This window comes from Cervus elaphus, chromosome 30 (assembly GCF_910594005.1).
Source record: "Cervus elaphus chromosome 30, mCerEla1.1, whole genome shotgun sequence".
NCBI classification, from domain to species: Eukaryota; Metazoa; Chordata; class Mammalia; order Artiodactyla; family Cervidae; genus Cervus; species Cervus elaphus.
In genome coordinates, this window is record NC_057844.1 from 84487592 (window position 1) to 84506864 (window position 19273).

Sequence of the window (19273 nt, forward strand, 5' to 3'; positions counted from 1 at the left end):
CAGTCCTCCATTCTTCCCCATTTTTTACAAATTAGTTGAGGCTTTAAAAATATATATCTAATATCCTAGAAAATATAGAAACATTTAGAACAATAGCAGAATTTAACGCTACAGCGGTATGAAGCATGTGGGGTGTGAGGGCTGCCTGGCACCAGCACCATCAGACGCTGCTGCTCCACAGGCTCCATGCTCCACCAGGTGGCCTCCGGGTGCAGGCGAGGCCTGTCTGGAGGGGCGCCAGCTCAGGCCGAGCTCTGGAGCCCTGCCTGCACGCTCTGGGCTGTGCTCTCAATTTCCCGGATTAACTCTCTGGTGGGAATCTGTGGATCAGGGAAGCGCTTGTTCTCAAGCCTTTGGTAAATAGGGTCAAATGGCCTTTCCAGGGGCTGTTCCTGTCTTCTCTGCCTCCCATGTGTGGGTGCAGGAAGTTCTTTCTGATAGCTGCATCCACACAGAGAATCATGGTTTCTGATTTTCTGAGGCGATATGTGAAAACACCATCCCTAGTTTTAATTTTCACTTCTTGGTGACAACATTTTTCTTTCTGTGTTCTCTTATGATCTTTTCTTGGTGACAATGAACATTTTTCTTTCTGTGTTCTCTTGTGAATTGTTTCCATTTCTTTTTTCATGTTCAGGATGGGGATACTCTTTTTCCTATGGATTAGTAAGACAATATATATGTATAAATATATATACACACATACACACACAGACATATGTGTGTGTATATATATATGTATATATATTTGGGTTTTAGCTCTTTGCCAGATATGTTGTAGATAAAAAATACATAGAAAAAGTAAACGCCCTTTGGAACATAACTATTCTGTGAATGTCGGGAAATGTTTATCTGACACAAAATCTGGGGGCCGTCGGTTGTCAGCACCGCGGGTGAGTGGCTGGCCAGGCTGTGCTGGTGGCTGGCTGGTGACGGCTGTGTGTCCCTCGCAGGCACGGCTGCGCTGGAGGAGGATGCCCAGATCCTGAAGGTCATTGAAGCTTACTGCACCAGCGCCAAGACGCGGCAGACGCTCAACTCAAGTAAGTGTCACCGGAGCCCGCTGCCACTCTGCTGGTTCCTTCTGCCTAAAATCACGCCCCGAAGGACGTGGCTGGGCCCCGTGCAGGCTCTCGGCACAGCCCCTAGTGAGGCTGCTTCTGTGGCCCGGCCCGCATCCCCCCGTCCTGAGAAGGGGTCTCAGCAGTCAGTGACACGGCCCCGCTGGGAGGCCTTGGAGTGGAGGGCGCTGCCAGGGTGTGGAGTCTCTGGGGCCTGGAGAGGACGGCTTGTGTTAAGACACCGGAACGCGCTCTCAGTTCAGTTGGTCAAGCTGCTTAAACCACTGGTGTGGAAGTGGGGTTTTTTTTATTTTTTTGAGGGAAGAGTTTCTTAGAATTATTGTCAAAAACACAAGCCTAGAGTTAAGAGTTGTTTTTTAAATAGCAACTCCCCCCCCCCCCTTAAATGATTGCATTTAGAATTTTTTCTGTAGACACCAGTGAGTTTATGGGTAGATTTCAGTACCTCTCAGTGTACCTTCATCTTACTTATAATGTCCTCTATGAAAAAATCTTAATCTGTCGTGTGAGCAGGAAAAAGGTGGATTCTTTCTTTTCCCCAACTTCCTGAGCATTTGAGAGTGGAGTGCAGGGTGGGTATAGTCAGGCTGTGGTCTGTTCAGGAGGAAACGGGGCTGAGCTTCTCCTGCCTCAGACTGGATGACGTTAATTCTGGCATGAAAACTGGCTTTTATTAGGTGTTGTGTTTGGGCTCCCTTCTCCATCTGGACTTTGGTGAATTGCTCGTCACCTCATCTGTACCACCTGCAGTGTGACGTTGTGCTTCCAGTCGGTGTCAGGTCTGTTGTTAAAAAAAAATGCTGGAAAGAAAAGGTGGAAAAAGGAACAGTCAAGTGCTTTAACTTAGCTTTTGCTCAAGGTGACTGCAGGTGTGAGGCTAGGGCCAACAGGATTAGCCCTGGGTACAGCTGCAGATGATTCGGAACCTTCTTTCTGGCTCGTACTTTACACGTCCCGCCCGTGACGTTGGGACATCTGGTCTGCACCCTGTCTGGTGAGAACGCCTGTCTGTTGTGACCGGTGCTCAGAGCAGGTGAGGAAGAGCAGGGTGTGCGTGTGGCGAGAGTCTGCAGGTGACAGGGCTGTAGGCTGTGAGCGCAGACCATCGTCCCTGAGGACAGGACGGTTTCCTATTTGAGACTGCATTTTGGGTAATAGGCCGTATGTGCCTGTAGTTTTTGGGTTTTGAGTTTGAGATTTTTAAAAAATTACTCAACTTCAGCTGTATGAAGTGAAACTTGAGCTTGGCCATCTCAGGTGAACAGACCTAGTGACGTGAGCTTTGTGTTTTTGTGTGGGCCTCGTTTCTTCCCCGGAGGACGGGGCCTGGAGTGTGTAGGTCTCGCCACGTTGCCTGTGTGTCCAGTTCTGCTGTGCGGGAAGAGCACTCGGCATTGGCCAGCGCAGTGGTTTTGTTTTTAACTGACCTTACGGCCTCACCCTCTGGGGCCTGGGACTGGCCGTGATGCATGGTGGTCAGGAACAGCAGGAGTTGTGTCCCCCACGCTGGCCGGGTGGTGTGCTGTGGAGTCTGCAGACGGGCCGGGTGGGCCGGCTCTGTCCTCACGGCATGCGCGTCCCCGCCCGAGGCTCAGCTGTGTGCAGCGCACCTGGGTGCAGGACACCCGCATCACCCACACGGCCTCAGTGTGGACTGCTGTCCTCCCGTCCATGCCCGCCGCCTCCTGCCGCCCTCCCCCGACACGGGGCCGCTGTTCACGGCTCCCCTCGCGTCAGGGGGAGGGTCAGCATGGGGCTTGATGCGTCTGGTCAGACGTGTCTCCCCGCGTGCCCACTCCCCTGGCTCCTGTGGGTGGGTGCTCTGGGCTGGAGGCCTGCGTGCTCTGCAGGGTGGGGGAGCGGGGGCGGGGCCTGCGTCACCCCGTCTCCGTCGGAAGTTCTCGCAGTCATTACAGTTGGACAAGGTAAGTTTAGACCCCCATCCTTAAGATGGCTTCTAGTCTGGCAGAGAGGTAGCTGAAGAAGTAAGTCAGAAATCCTTGGGAAGTATTTTGCATTCAGTATATCCACATTAACCTCATAAATGTTTCCTTTTACAAATAATGTCCTAAATGAGACTATTTGTTAATTGAATGTGTAGCAGAATTGGTTATTTGTCCTATGTCTTTAGAATTTTCTTGTGATCGTGGTCTTAATTCGTAAAACATTTCGTAAGTGAGGGCCTAATAGCAGTAACCTTAAAAAGGAGCAGTTTGGAAATGGTATTGTGATATATAGGTTTATTTAAATAACCATAGATCTCTAGTTTTGTTGTAAGGGTCGTGCTAATTAATAAGTCAGTAAATGAAACGCAGCCGTAGATAAGGAGAAATGAACGTTGCTGCCGTTTTTTAACACTCTTTTCTCTTTCCCTTCTCTTCCCGTCACCTTTTGCGTTTGTTTCATGTTTTGGTTGTGGCTCTTCCTGCCGTCTTCCTGCTCGCCCCCCTCCGCCTGCCCCCCTCCGCCTGTCCCCTCTCCGCCTGCCCCTCCCCCCCCGCCCCCCACCCCCCCACCCGTCTTAGCATGGCAGGGCACTGACCTGATGCATAATCACGTCTTGGCTGACGACGACCAGTCAAGCCTAGACTCCTTGGGTCGTCGCAGCAGCCTGTCCCGTGTGGAGCCTTCAGACTTCTCGGAAGACTCTGACTATGACAGTATATGGACAGCCCATAGTTACAGGATGGGTTCTACACCTCGTAAGAGCTGTTGCTCATATATCTCTCACCAGAACTAACGCGCCTCTCAGCTTTCCTTAACGATGCTTGTCCGCAGCCTGCTTTTCTTAGATGTTCTCTCGGTTTCTTGTCTCTTATGTGATGTTTTAACAACTTTGGGGAGCGTTTCTGCTGTTTCCCACTGTACTTTGTGGGGCTTACTGGCCACGTGGAGTGTCCACGCAAGCGACTGACTGTTGAAAGCGGTGGCGTGTCCGCACAGCCACACCGAGGGTCCTTTGCCCATGGGCAGTGGTGGTCTCACAGCTCCACGTGGCACGGTTAGGTTTTTTATTCTCAGCGTAGCGACTGTCTTGTTTCTTTTTAGATACAGCTGTATGAACACGTTTGTATTTTATACTGAAACCACACAGGTCTGTGATCTGAGTGACCTAAGCGACGTGGAGGAGACTCTGGCCTTCCATACAGGGACGTAATTGTGTGTGTGCGGGACGCGGCAGTCCAGTAGGTGGAGAGAGGAGAAGAACCGTGCCTCCAGAGCCGAGTCCAGACCGGACGGCCGAGTGCTCGGCTGCCCTGGAGGAGCCTCTGTCAGTGCGGCGGGGGTGGGCTCCAGGCCGGGCCGGCGCGCGAGGGGCACATCCACACCCCGCAGATGGCTGGCTCCGGGCCCCGCTTCCCCGCAGGCCAGACAGCCGCATGTCATCCCCCCAGACTTCCGTTAGTTGGAGGAGTTTCCCTTAGAAGGCGCTTGGCAAGCCGGTGCCCCTGCAGGGCAGGGCGGAAGTCTGGCCTCTGAGGGCATAGGTCAGGCTGTGTGCGTACCCAGGAAGCCTGGCCGCCCCGACTCCCAGGTCCGAGCCTGCTGCCCGTGGGCACACGTGCTTGTTCTCAGCTGCAGGGAGACTCCCTTCACAGCCCCGGTGGAACATCACCCTCACTCTTGGTCGTCATGGTGATGCAAGTCCCCAAACGTTTACCAAGTTGCTGTGTAACAGACTTATGAGAACATTTCAGATCTGGGGGTGCCCCCAACTTCCTGGGGCTTGTTGTGGGAGCTCCTCACTGCCCTCCCTCAGACTGGCTCCTGCTTCACTAAGAACTGACTGTGCCCTGTGGCACGCACTCATGGCACCAGTCCACACCCAGTCCACACTGGGGGGTAGGGTGGGGCCCCTCCGCCTCACAGTCAGCTGTGTGTTAGGGACGCCATGAAGCCGGCCTCAGAAAGCGAGATGCCATAACAGTCGGGGGTGGCGTCTTCCCTCCGTGTGGGTGGCCCGGCCCTGTGCTCCCGGCGCCCCGCCTCCTCTAGCACCAGGCATGCGGGGTTCTGACCTCATTTGCACGGAGCGGCTGTGTGCCGGTGTCCTGCGCCCCATGCCCGGGGAGCTGGCCCCGCTGTGCACGGCGCTGGTCCCCGTGGCCCTCCCAGGGTCCCGGCAGGAGCTGTGCTGGAGGGCCAGCGCCCCAGGCAGGGGCTCGTTAGGAAACCAGGAGTCCCACACGTCTGTCGGTCCCCAGGTGTCTGCTGAACTGCTCATGCCACCTGGCAAGTTCATATTTTTGTATCAGTTAGTGTAAATAAGAAAGTTGAGGAGCAGTCTTTTAGAGTTAGTCAGAGCCCAGTGTTCGCCCGTTGGGGAGAGGGGTTTATATACATTCAGCCAAGTAGCAAGTGGGATTATGGGAGAAATACGGTCACTGTGAGGCTCATATGCTTCATGTCATGCAGTGCATTCAGAAACGTGTTTCACTTCATGTCACAGCAGGTGATGTCACAGCCTTCAGGCTCTCACGGTGCAGGGTTTTTCCTGTGCTCAGAGACTGAGTGTGCTGGGCCGGGCGTTGCATGTGGGGTTTTGGGCCTTGTGCTGTGTGCACCTGGGTTTCTCTTGAACGCCAAATGTCATCTGGGTTGTCCTGACATTGATATTCCAAACACCAAAGTTTTCCTGTTTTCCCATAATTCCTCTTTGTGCCAATTAAAGCCATTTTGACAATGATTTTCTGTTGATTCTAACTAAGATCACTACAGAATGACCACCTGGCTGTCTTGTCTGTCTGGGTTTGTTCTGAAGTCTGGCACCTCTTGCCCTTGTGACCTAGTTGGAAGTATTTGTACCACTGGCTTGAAAGCCATTCTCATGGGGCCGAGGAGAAGGCGCGCCATGGCCAGTGTTTCCACTGTTGCTGAACTTCAGTCATGATGAAATAGTACCTGTGTTTCTGCCATTCTGTAATATCTCTGTGTACAGTTAGTGTTATAATGACGGGGGAAGATTCTGAGCTGCAGGGCAGGTTTAAGCCGTTTCCAGGCCCTTTGCCAATGGCTCAAATGGTGTTCCCATTGAATTGATACTTGCCACAAGTCTATAAGCTATATTATGTGTTTTGCATAAAACTGCCAAAACACAGGGATGTGTATATAGTGGTGAAGACCTTGAAAAAAGTCTGCGTATTGTGCTTTTAATCTGTGAACAGGAAAGCCATTTTCCGTGGGCGCCTGCCGTTCTGGACTCAGTCGGCTGTGTACCTGGATGTCGCATTGTACTGTACAGTATGCATATTCTGTTTGTGGCTGCATATGGCAATGAAGTGTTTGTTTTATATTCAAAAAAAGACATCTGTTATATACAGTTGAAATAAATTTTGCATTTGCTAGCCTCTGGTTTTTAATATTTGTTACATGGTGGGGGTTGGGGTTGGGGGAGCAGAGTTTGCAGTTGACTGTGATGGCTGTCGGGAACTAGCGTCTTCCGCAGGACGGCGGGGCAGCGGGGCACCCCGTACCTGCCTCGATGGCAAAGCCCGCACTGTCTTAGGTTAAGTATGTTCTAGATGATGCAAGACGACTCTGCACATGTTTATTTCATCTGTTTCCCTCTAATTCTTTTTTTTAAAGAAGTTTTCGCTCACTGGGAGGTTTGTCTTCAGAAAGAAGAGCTCTCTCTTTCCTCTTTTGGTGGAGTCAGGGGTGTGCATAAATGGAAAAAAAGCCCACCACTCAGTGTTTATTTTCCGTAGCCTAAGGTCTCAGGTTTTGGTTTTTATCTGTAGGGTGCGTGTCTAGACTCGAAGGCAGATGGGAGGAAAAGACGTACCTGTCGGGTACGGGACCAGGGCGGGGCCAGAGGGCGGCCGGGCGCGTCCCTCTCTGCAGAGGGGCCGGTGCTCCTGTCTTGTCTTTTCCTAAGAGAAATGAATTGAAATCCCATAACAGCCAGAAATAACAGAGTGGCCTACTGGAGAGATCTTACTAAGTAGAATTTTTAAAATGTTAACATTTTGTTTCATGCTGAAAGTTACTTCAGTTTCTGTGAGTTAAGGTCACGTGAACTGTGCTGTCAAGGTACTCCAACGCTGGCCAGAGAAGCGGACGTTCCCTTCTGAAGGACCCTACACGGTCTTCAGTGTCTCCAGGCAGGCCAACCCCCATCCCGGACCCACACGCACCGCGCATCCCCTGGGTTGGGAGCTGCAGGCCACCGGGGGTGCCCCCAGCGGGTGGCCTGCCAGCCGTGACAGCGCCCTGGGTCGAGGCCGTCTCCTTGCCGTCCGGGCAAGCCCTCTGTCCACGAGGTGGGGGCGCTGCACCTATCCGTGTTCCCGCACTGGGCCCCACGAGTCCCCAGCGCCGGCTCCATCCCCAGCTGAGGGCGCAGAGCGACCCCTGCTGGCCGCACTGCTTGTCAGCCGGCGTGGGCTGGGTTCGCCCTGAGGAAAGACAACAGCCGCGCAGCGCTTGTGTGTGTGTTCACAGACACGTGTGGGGTCGTGTGCTGGCTCCCACTCCTCAGATCATTTGCCAGAAAGCTGCGAAATGTTCCTCTTGATGATGGAGAAGGTGTTGAGCACTCAGATTTAGGTGCTGAATTCAGGTTAAATGGGTATTTTTGCTGGAAATTCTAAGCACTGTGGCCCTCCAGGAAGTGGCTACAGCTGTCAGCGTTTTCCACAGTGACGTGCTGCAGAGTCCCAGTGGTCTCCTGGAAACACAGCTTCGTGTTGAGCACAGAGCTGGGGACACACAGGTCCTGTGTGTGCTGGGGCCTCGTGAACACACACACCTGTGTCTTGGCCCCTCTCAGTAGAGGATTTCAAAGTGACAGCGGTCTTTGGAGGTTCTGCTATTGAATTCTTTTTCCAGCTTAACTAATTCAGAGAAGATTTTCTGTGATACCTTTAAAAGTACTAAACTGATCTTGGAGAGAGCTTGTTAAATCTACCTACTTTCTAGAACTTTGTTCTTATAGAAATAGTCGACTTACTTATAAAACTGGCAGGAGAATATTCCTTTGTTGTTTTGCTGAGAGACTTGCAGGTTTTTTTCAGTTGTTTCACAAAGTACGGTGAAACTAGGCAGCCTGTGGAGTTCTGTGCAGGCCGATGAATAATCTTCACTGATAAGCCTCCTGGCTCACCAGCTCGTCCTCAGTGGCATTTTTCACGTCGGCATGTTTCAGGAACCCAGCAGTTGGCACTTCCTGTCTGTCATGTAGCCTTCTGCTCTCGTGTGCTTTCAGCGCATTTGCCGAGATGAGAACGGTGTCCTTGCACGTGCAGCTCTTGGATCGGGTCTCACAGTCACCTCACACCGTGGGGTGTATAGTTACGAATTCATCTGGCAGAAGATACTGATCAAAGGGACCTCTGAGTTAACACCCAGAACAGCTCTGCAGAGGCGGTTGGTCTTGTTCTCTTTTTACGGCACATGGACTTGAGGCTTTGGTGTCAGGCCTGAGTTTACCAAGACCCGCAGCCCCAGTCCCTGCACACCCCTGCTCCCAGAGTGGACACCACCGCCCCCGCCCTCCGTGATTCTGTTCTGTGTATTATTTGAAGAATTCACTGCTGTAAGCGCAATGTAAATAGGCTGCCTAGGAATCTAGAAGATGCAAAAATAACTGAGGAGAAATAAACATGGAATTTAATCTTCCTAAAGCACTTTCATGAAAAAACACGTTCAGCCTGTGGTCTCATTAGCTCATTAGTTGGGGTGAAGAAACGTCGTGTTACAAGCCGCCCATGACCTGCCCACCCTGGTGGCCCTTGGCGTGCCTTTGGCACCCAGCTTAGCTTCCAGGGCAGAGCAGGTAACAGGGGGGACCCCCAGGGACGCTGGGGTCCAGCGTCACCCGCATGCTTCTCCTTACAGGGAACGAGAGCCCTTCACTCCCTGACGTGTGGTCCACACAGCAGAGTCCTTAGGAATGCTTGTCTGTTTTCAGGGAAAATAGCACGCACTCCCTCCTCCCAGTAGGAACATGGCCAGCGCTAGTGTTGGTGTCGGAAGTCCGGGCGCTTCCTGGACCTCCAGATTCTTAACCCGGCGGCCCCTGTGCCTCCCAGTTGTGTTGCCTGTGCGCGCTTCCTCCCTAAGCGGTGCTTCCCCACGTGGCCCAGACCTCCCAGAAGCGTGTGCTGAGAAAGGCCCGGAAGACGGCATGGCCGCAGCCCCGCACATGGCCCCTGGAGCCGGTCATCACCATCGGCAGGGCGAAGCCTTTCAGGACGTGTCCCTCCCCGGGCCCAGGGCTTGGAGGACATCGCCTTCTGTCTGAACAGCCTGCAGGTCGGTCACCACGCTGGGCAGGGTGCGAGCTGGGCGCTGCCTGCCCCCTGCACCCTCCAGCCTTGGAGCTGTCACCCCAGGACCCGCATCTCGCTGTGAGCACCAAGTCACTAGTGGAAGGTCGTCCGTGAAACAGCAGCTGACAAGTTCACACACAGACGTGATCTGGCACAGCAGCTCCTCCCGGCCGTGGCAGGGTTCCGAGCAGTCCCCGTGGTTACAACACCTACGTCCTAGGACACATGGACGCAGTGCCTTGGCTGCTGTAGGAAACTCGTCTGTCCAGACGCTGGCGCTGTAACGTGGTGCTGTCCCTCTCCGGGCCGGGCGGCCTCCTCCCTCTCAGGCCCAACGCTGGGGTGTAGCACGACCTTCCCGCCTGCGGGCCGGGGCTGGAGCGGGGCTTCGCAGACGCCCGCACGGCGGCCAGCAGGGGGACCCGGCCTGGTGAACCAGACCCTCCTCCCTGTCGCCGGCTGCCCTGGGAGTGAAGGGGGCGCTCGGTCCCCACGTCAGGAGCGTCACGGGAGCCCCATGTCAGCAGTGTCGACAGCCACCACGAGCCCTGTTCTGTTCAGAGGAGGGTGAGCTTGCAGTGAGATGCTGGTGGAACCGTTAAGTCCCGTCCTGAAAGCATATGTCGAACCAAATGCTCCCGCCATGTGAGGATGCCAGGGCCCTCGTCCAGTGTGACGGACCTTTGGGAAGGTGAACCGAGGGTGAAGCAGAGAAGACGAGGTCAGGCGAGCCGAAGCGCCGTCTCCGTGGTTAGAGTGTGTGGATTGTATCGGAGAAAGAGCTGCGTTGATCGCAGTAACCACTAGCAGGGGCTCTGCGGCAGGTCACATCCCTCCTCAGATGTGCATCTGATGTCATTTTTCAAAACTAGGAATGATACACTAAATGTAACTCTTTAAAAAGGTGATTTTTCTTCCTTGCACCCTTAAATGAGATTTGATTCTTGTTAATTTCTGAAGACCTGTTCTGCAGTAACGGTTTCTCTGGCCACTGTCCTGGGTAAGCTTTTGTGCTGGGTCTTGGTTAAATGACATAAATATTCCTCTAATATTGTAAACAGTGTTCCTCCTTTTGGAAAAATGTTTATATTCCAGGGAATGTAAATACTATTTTCATAAGAGGATCAGTAATAAACTTTTTCTTAACCATGTGCTGTAACACTTTTAGCTGTTGCTCTGGAGTTAAATGTTTTAAGGACCAGTTCACTGACATGATAAATATTGGAATATATCTTCTGCGTGATCTGATGGTTCTGTTCTAAGATTCCTGGAATAAAATGGCACAAAATTTGGTTGATTTGAATATCCCCCAGAAGTTTGATTATTTCCTCCCAAAACACCCAAGTCAATATGGTCAGAATCTTCAACTTACTACGTGTTGAAAATTTTTAAAAGATCAATAATCCAGATTCATAAACTGAAGCTCAATAAATTGCAAAAAAAAAAAAAAAGACTAACATTTCCTTTCCCCTGTCATGCTATGGGCTTGAAGAAGACTTGGCTTCAGTCTGCAGAGGGAGAGGAAGTTGGTAAAGGTTACCCATCCCCATTTTATCTAGAGGATGTATTTCTTAACATACTGGAATTAACCCCTGGAATTTAATATTAATAATTAAGTAGTGTTGTATAGTCGAGTTCTTTTAGTTCTGCCGTGGTATTTACCTGTGGGTTTCTTTTTTTTCTTTTAATGATGACAGGTTCACGCAAAGAATCTGCTCCGCAAGTTTTGCTTCCAGAAGAAGAGAAAATTATAGTTGAAGAGACTAAAAGTAACGGTCAGACAGTGATAGAAGAAAAGTAAGCTGTGTTTCAGTGTTTTTAAGTGTCTGTGGCAGGGAGGGCTTCCTGGCTGAGGTCCACACCCCGTGTGTGGAATTGGGCCTTCCCGGAGCTAGGCCTGGGTGCGCGGGGCGGGTGGGCGCGGGCTGGGGGGGGTGGCGGGCAGGGCGGGCAGTGGGCGTGGGGTGAAATGGGGTGCTCGCGATCGTCACTCAGGGTGCCCCCATCTCTGTCTAGGAGTCTCGTCGACACCGTGTATGCGCTAAAAGATGAAGTCCAGGAGTTACGACAGGTGAGTTGTCATCTGTCTGTAATCGTTTGAATGGGGCCGATGAGGAAACCACGGTGTTAGACCTGAAGCCAGCTGTCCACGAGCACCATGAGGCCAGAACAGGAGCCTCCTCTCGGGGTCTGGATCAGCAGCAGATCAGCAGTGGGTCTGTGAGTGTGAGAGACAGGAAGTGCGTCTATAAGGCGACTTGCCAAGCGTTCTCTCCACTGCCCTGTCTGGGCGTCATCAGACATCTCAGATTCTCCCAGAACAATTGTGAAAACACCTGAAGTTGCTTCTGGTCAGACGTCTTGTTAGGTGCCAACAGGGACTGTTCTCTGTCACTCCGGTGTAGCATGTGGTCCTAGTTCTTGAGAAGACCCATCAAAAAGCCAGTTAGACTGGGCTGCCTCGCCGAGCAGACTTGTGAGCTGCATCCTTTGTGTCAGTGGCTTCCGTGTGTGAGACGCAGCTCGCGGCTGGCCTGGGCTGGACGGACAGCAGGGGACCGGCCACGCACCGACAGCTGCCCCTGGCCGGCCGCCTGCCGCTCTGCCCGTCCAGGGGCCGCGCTGGCATGGACCGCGGTGGGGGGTGACGGGGCCCCTGGCTGGCCGCCTGCCGCTCTGCCCGTCCAGGGGCCGCGCTGGCATGGACCGCGGTGGGGGGTGACGGGGCCCCTGACTCACTGCCGCTCTGCCCGTCCAGGGGCCGCGCTGGCATGGACCGTGGTGGGGGGTGACGGGGCCCCTGACTCACTGCCGCTCTGCCCGTCCAGGGGCCGCGCTGGCATGGACCGTGGTGGGGGGTGACGGGGACCCTGACTCACTGCCGCTGTGCCCGTCCAAGGGGCCGCGCTGGCATCGACCGTGGTGGGGGGGTGACGGGGCCCCTGACTCCCCGTCTCTGTGCCCCTTCTTAGCGCTGTGGAGACTGTCACAGGCGCGGGAGAGCAGGAGGGATGTGAGCCCTGGCCCGTTCCTTTCGGCCACTCTCACGCTGTGTTTTGTAGATTCTCTGGTTCACAGTCGTAAGTGGAGTGCCGGGCCTGCTCCGTCTGTGGGTTGTCCCGGCGCCAGGAGTCACCCTGCGTGTGAGACCCTCGGGGGTCCCGTCAGCCGCGCCCCTGGCCGCCGTGCAGGGCGGGCCCCTTCAGTGCGGCCCCGTCTCCTCCGGGAGGGGGCCCTTTTGGTGCCAATGGTGGTTAATCCCCTGCGGTCTGCTTCTCCCGCAGGACAACAAGAAGATGAAGAAGTCTCTGGAGGAGGAGCAGAGAGCCCGCAAAGACCTGGAGAAGCTGGTGAGGAAGGTGCTCAAGAACATGAACGACCCTGCTTGGGATGAGACGAACCTCTGAGGGGCGTCCTGGTGCTCCGTCAAGACCGCTTCCGAGACTGAGCCTGAGCCGGAGCCCCACGACCCCCGCCCCTGGCGCTCAGGCTGTCGGCGGGGCTGTGTGTGGAGACTGCAACTGGACGGCTGTGAGCTCCAGGCCGAGCCCAGACCGCATCCCCCCCGACACCCAGTACCTCGTTCCGCAGTAAGTGCGGTGATGGCGTCTGGGCTCGCGGGCTCCGAGTGAACACGTGTCAATGTTACGTGTACGTTCCCTGTAAATGCCCCGTTCTGGACGCACACGGCGGTGTTTCTATCTGGGCTGACTGCTGGGCTGCAGTCCCCCTTGCACTCACCTCCCTGCTCCCGCGCCCTGGGGCGTGTGCTCACCGCTCGTGGGGACCAGAGGCTGCAGACCCACAGCTGTTTCTGGGGGTGCCTGCTCTGCCGCCGCGCTCCAGAAACACCTCCCGCGTGTCTGCCTGCGGCTCACCTGCTTAGACCTGCAGGGGCCCGTCTCCCCCGGCCCCCACCCCCCAGTCTCCTGGTCGAGCGGGGCCGCAGGCCACGTACAGCACTCGGGCTGAACCCAGGAGCCGCGTCTGCTGCCAGCGGGCCCCATGACGGGTGTGCGCACGCCCGCCTTGTGTGAGCACGTGCGTGGCGGAGGGTGCCTGGCTGGGGCTGGCCTGGGAACTCGACCAGGTGCACCGTCCCATCCTCCCCAAAGGCGTGAGCTCCCTGAAGCCTGTAAATAAAGTGTGTTATTTATTGCACGTCACTGCAGCCCGTGAGGACGCGCTGCCGGGTGCAGGCGGGCTCTCTGCCTGAGGCTGCTCTGGCTCCAAAACCTGCCGTCCTGGCGGGCGCGGGCAGGCCTTCCGTGCTCGCTTGAGGGGGCAGTGTCCGCACGAATCAAGCAATAGAACACGCCTGAGACTCCCCAAGGAGTGGGGGTCAAGACCGGGTCCCCCACCCCACCCACCCCACGCCGAGTCCAGATGGCCAGGGCCCAGAGGAGGGGCCTGGGGTCCAGCCGGCTCACGGGACCTGCCCCTGCGCCCTGCTGTTCTGAAGAGGTCGTTTGTAAAGTGAGATGAACTCGTAGAGGACAAGCATCATGTCTTTAAAAGCCCAAACCCCAGCCCCTGAATCAGGGCCGTCTCGGAAATGCCCGAGTGGTATCAGACGCGACTGTGGCCTGCGCTCTGTCTGCATCGGCTGGACGCCCCTGAGCTGGAGCAGCTGGTCTGGGCGCCCGGTCCGCCCGCGGCCGTGCCCTCAGCCTCCCGAGCTCTGGGGGTGTCTGGGCCTTGATGACCGTGAGGACGCCTGACCTTGTGACGGGAACTGCCGGCTTCCTGTGCTCAGCGTTTTGTTTTCTTCGTCGCTGGTGGGGCTGGAAACGATGGCCTTGCAGTGTCTGGTGAGCCCTGTTTTCACAGTAGGCCCTTTGGTGACGCGTGAGACCTCGCAGTGGGAAACAATCCAATCCGTGCACTGAAGTTTGCTGTCTCGAGCAAATTCTAACTCAGGAACTCGTCATCGCCTGACTCTCCAGCACTTTGTGGCGGGCGGTCTTGCCGCCCACACCCCGACGGGGCGCCCGCAGAGCCTGCCTTAACTGTTGACTTGCGCATCGAGGGGGCGCACATCCTGTCTTCTCACCGCCCCTCCTCCCCAGGGGTGGCCGTCGACATGCTTGCGTGACGCGTCCTTCCCGGGTCCCAGGGTTTTTACTAAGCTTTCTTGGGAGCAGAGACGATGCATCTGAGCGGTTCTTCCTACAGACCTGCCCTGTTGTCAGTGAACTGCCCCCGTGTCTCCGGGGGACTTTCGAGGGGCTCGGCCTCCCAGGGGACGTCAGGAAGGGGCCGTCTGCCTGCTGTAGTTGCCTCTGCCACACCTTCCACGGACGAGGAGACAGAGCGACGTCCTCGCCCGGGTGGGAGGGGGATGTACCGGAGTTATCCGTGGCCGGGAGGCATGCTCTGCGGCAGGTTGAACCATTGTCGGGGACTCCCCGCGGGCCCCCGTTCACAGCCGTGGGGGTCCTCCACGAACGCCCCCCCCGCACCCCGGTGTCCTGGTCTTGACTACTCACGCTCTGTTGTTGTAATTATTAAACTGACTATTTTTCTTATGTTATAAACATGTCACTTCATTGTCTGTGATTTTTTTTTTTCTGCATGTGTGTACCTTTATCGTTTCTTTTGAATTTTTTTTTTAATCTTAAAATTCTGGTGTGAACTTTTGATGCTGGAAAATATCACATTTATCTTTAAAATCGAGTTTGGGAATATTTGAAGATAAGTTAGAAAACAAAGTCTGGGAGAAGGGCTTCCCAGGTGGCACTTGGGGTAAAGAACCCACCTGCCAACGCAGGAGACACAAGATGCAGGGTCCATCCCCGGGTCGGGAAGATCCCCTGGAGGAGGGCATGGCAACCCACTCCAGTGTTCTTGCCTGGAGAATCCCATAGACAGAGGAGCCTGGCGGGCTATGGTCTGTGGGGTCACAGATTCAGATATGACTGAAGTGATTTAGCACACATGAAAAATGAGAACAAGTCTGGGGGAAGGAAGTGGGAAGGAAAGGCTGCCGTCCGGGGGCCGAAGGCTCTCACCCCTGGAAGTCCAGGTAGACGCTGGGTGGGGCTTGGTGGAGGGCAGACGCCTCTCCCTGGATCCCGTGGGCCCTTCAGCGTCGCGAGGCAGGAGCAGGTGGCCTCGCCCTTCCCTCCACTCCGTCCTGCTGGAGGAGGCAGGTGTTTAGAGAGCAGCCAGGCCAGGTTGGGGGACAGAGTTCCCAGGATGTCTGCCCTTCTCCCCCGGAGCTGCCGCCCCTAGAGGACAGAGCTGACGTCGCAGTCAGGGTCACAGCCCGGGGCTCCGTGTTGGAGGACGTGTTCCGTCAGACGCCCCGGGCGCCCCGGCGTCATCTCTGGGTCAGACCTCAGGGAGACACGTGGCCCCGGGGCTCCGTGTTGGACGACGTGTTGGTCAGACGCCCCGGGCGCCCCGGCGTCACCTCTGGGTCAGACCTCGGAGACACGTGGCCCCGGGGCTCCGTGTTGGACGACGTGTTCCGTCAGACGCCCCGGGCGCCCCGGCGTCACCTCTGGGTCAGACCTCAGGGAGACACGTGGCGGGACGTCTGCCCTTCGGGAGGCTTCCTCGAGTGCAGCTGGTGCCAACATGCCTCTGGCTCAGGGTGGAGTTTTTCTCTCTGGTCACGCCGTGCTGTGTGCTGGTGCCGAGTTCCCTGACCAGGGATCGAACCCCGCCCCTGCACTTTGGGCGCGTGGGGTCTTGGCCACTGGACCTCCAGGGACGACTGAGACGCCTTTCCTCACACACTGCTGGGTGCCGGTCCCCTGGGCTCCGTCGGGGCTGCAGTCACCCCATTTTAATTTCTCTCTCAGATGCAGTGTTTAACTCGATTTTACTTGTGAACAAACGTGACTGGCACGGAAGTGGAAGAGGGGTGAGGGTGGGACGCGCCTGCAGGAGTGGACGCTGGGGGTCCCTGCGGTCAGCTGTGTCCGACTGCTGTCCTGGGCTGGGAGGGCGGGGTGCACGGTGGGACCCAGGCCCCCCACCTCTAACCCACTGCCCTTGGGTTTGTCTTCTCCCGTAAGAGCCGGGTTAGAGCCTGCCCTGGTTACTGTTCAGCAAAATGGGTGACGGAGCACTGGTTTCCCGAGGCCGCTGTAGCAGGGGCGGTGAACTGGGTGGGTTGTGACGGCAGAGCCTCATCTCAGGGTCCTGAGGCCTGAAGTCTGGAGCCCACGTGTCGGCGGCCTGTCCCTCTGGAGGCCCTGGCGGGGGTCCCCTTCCGGCCCCCGTGGTGGCACGGTCCAGGGTCTCGGGCTCAGCCTCTGTTGGCGCGTGTCCATCTGTCCGCCCTGTGCCCTCCACCCTGTGGTTGTGTTGCCTCTCCTTGGAGGGACACCTGTCACATTGGGTTAGATCTCAAACTGATGGCGTCTGCAAAGGCCCAACTTCAGTCAGGATCACGTGCACGGGTACTCGGGTTCAGGACTGGAACTGCCTTTCCGGGAAATACCGTTCCACCTGTCCCGGGGGGATGTGGACTCAGCTCCAGCGCTGGCCCGTCCCCCCGCTGGCCTGGGGCGCCTGCCCTCGCAGAGGCCACCTGTGTGTGGCTCTAGGTTCCCAGCTAACCACCCTCCCCTCCCTGGCACTGACCAGGGAGGGGGTCATGGGAAGGTCTTGGAGGAGCATCTTCTGTTTGAGAAAAGCCAGGGAGACTCCCACAATTCCCATGGGAAGGCCTCTCGGTCCAGGACAGACTGGGTCTTCTCCTCGGCTAAAATCACGTCACAAGGGAAAGGGCTTGGCCAATAACAGGAGATGCCGGCCCAGGCCCCCGTGAGCTCCCCATGGTCCCCTGCAGGCCAGGCCTGGCCGGTCAGGAAAGGGGGCAATAGACCCTGGGGTCCCCGGGCAGAGGGGGAGATGGTCCGTCTGCTCCTTTTGGGTCCTGCCAGCACTGCGGTGACCCGGCGCCCCGCCCCACCCGCCTGAGCCGACACTTGGGCCCTGCCCGGGGAGTCTGTCCCAAGCGCCCTCACCTCCCCGGCTTCCCTGCGCTGACCCAGCCCCTGCACGGCAGCACGTGACCTTTCCCACTGCTCCCCGGGAAGCTGGTCCATCGATGAACTTGAACCCGCTGCACGGTGGTGTGAAGTCAGTTCCCAGGAGGGGGCCTGGCTGCCGACACTCCTGGCGGCAACGTGAACTGGAGCGGCTGCTCTGGGGACAGTCTGGCCGCTCCTCGGAAGCTGAGCCAGGAGCCACTGCCTGACCCGGGGAGGCCGCGGCCAGGCTGTGTCCGAGGGAGGTGGGAACCCACGTGTATGCGAAACCTGTACGTGGACGTCCACAGCGGCGTTACACATAGCGGCTGAAGAAGTGGGACAGCCCAGACGTCCATCAGCGGACAGACGGATCAGCAGACGTCTGCCACGTGGGCAGCTGTCCTAGAGCCGTGAAGGGGGGCGGTCTGGCACCCCCGCCCCCTGGATGCATCCTGAACGCGGCAGGTGGGAAACACCAGACCCAAGCCCACGTGTTGTGAGATTCCATGGACAGGACGTGTCCAGAAGCGAATTCAGGCTTGGGGTGGATTAGAGATCCCTCTGAGGGGTGGGGGTGTCTGCTCACAGTGCTGGGGATCTCCCTGGGCTGATGGCATGCTGTGGACCCTGGATCATACAGTCCAGATGGCTGAGCTACACACAGTGGACGGCAGCGCAGCCCTGGGCGCCGCTGGACAGAGGGGACTGCCTGGCCCCAGGTACTGCCGGACACCCCGCCTGACCCTCTGAGCCCCTGGACGTGGGCTCATTACTGGGCACCCAGCACGGGCCAGTCATGTGCCTGTGTGTATCATCACCTTGCTTTCAGGTGAGGAAACCGGGGTGAGAGAGGCTGGGTCATGTGGTCGGGGCGGGAAGCAAAGCCGCTTCTCAGGGGAGGGGCGGCCCGCGAGCTTGGTGCTCCGCCAGGCGCTGGTCAAGGCGGCTCCGCCCCAGAGGCCCTAAGCCGGCCCCAGCCGACCGTCTGTGTGCTCCCCTCCCCGGGGCTCCCTGCTCCTTGTCACAACTGGCCCTGACCTCCAGTGACCCCAGCTTCCTTGGACTTGGCACCTGCTCCCCGCGGGCCATGGCTCCCAGCATGAGCCCCTGTCCACCCTCGGCCTGCCTTCCTGCTCCCTCCTGTCCTCACCCGCTGGGCCAGAGCGACTCTGTCCCCTCCGTCCCCTCCTCCCCTGGACACTGACACCCCCTCCCACACCCCCTGTCCCCACACACTGAGGCCGCTCCATCCAGGGCTGCCTGCAGCCTTGTGGGGACTGCAGCCCCGGCGGGAGGGCACCTGTGCTGGCCTGTCCACTCGGAGCCCAGGGCCCGCCCCTCCAGCCTGGTTTCCCCTCCCGCCAGGTCCAGTCAGGCTGCCAGTCACCAACAGTAATTAAAACAACAGGAAACACGTTCGGTCACAGCCCTCCTTTAATTTTCTCTCCGGTGATCGTGTTATCCCAGGCTGACTCTTGCCTGCTGACCGTCCTTCAGGACGACGCTGTGAAGAGAGCGCTCACTCTCTGCCCTGCACAGACCCTGTTCTGTCGCCTGACTTCCCGTAGTGTGAAGGCTGAAGCCCCCGCGGTGACCTGCTCGCCGGCTCCCGCTTGGTCTCCCGCCTCTCCTTGCCTGCCGTCCTTGGACTGCAAGGAGATCCAACCAGTCCATCCTAAAGGAGATCAGTCCTGGGTGTTCATTGGAAGGACTGATGCCGAAGCTGAAACTCCAACTTTGGCCATCTGATATGAGGAGCCAACTCATTGGAAAAGACCCTGATGCTGGGAAAGATTGAGGGCAGGAGAAGAGGATGACAGAGGATGGGATGGTTGGGTGGCATCACCAACTCAACGGACACGAGTTTGAGTAAACTCCGAGAGTTGGTGATGGGCAGGGAGGCCTGGCGTGCTGTAGTCCCTAGGGTCGC

At 56.8% G+C, this 19273-nt stretch overlaps 1 protein-coding gene across 12 annotated transcripts in view; it reads left to right on the forward strand.

Moving 5' to 3' along the window:
• ARHGEF7 (Rho guanine nucleotide exchange factor 7) overlaps positions 1-14899 on the forward strand; it is a 107616-nt gene extending 92717 nt beyond the window's left edge. For 9 of the 12 annotated variants that reach the window (XM_043892355.1, XM_043892357.1, XM_043892362.1 and 6 more), the window contains 4 exons: positions 954-1043; positions 11053-11152; positions 11372-11426; positions 12640-14899. In XM_043892355.1, the coding sequence (XP_043748290.1) occupies positions 954-1043; positions 11053-11152; positions 11372-11426; positions 12640-12762 (368 nt within the window). In that variant the 3' untranslated portion in view covers positions 12763-14899. Of the gene's footprint in view, positions 1-953; positions 1044-3607; positions 6430-11052; positions 11153-11371; positions 11427-12639 lie in introns of those variants that run through there. The other 3 variants (XM_043892367.1, XM_043892361.1, XM_043892358.1) reach the window with 3 other exon arrangements.
• Positions 14900-19273: the final 4374 nt, after the last annotated feature.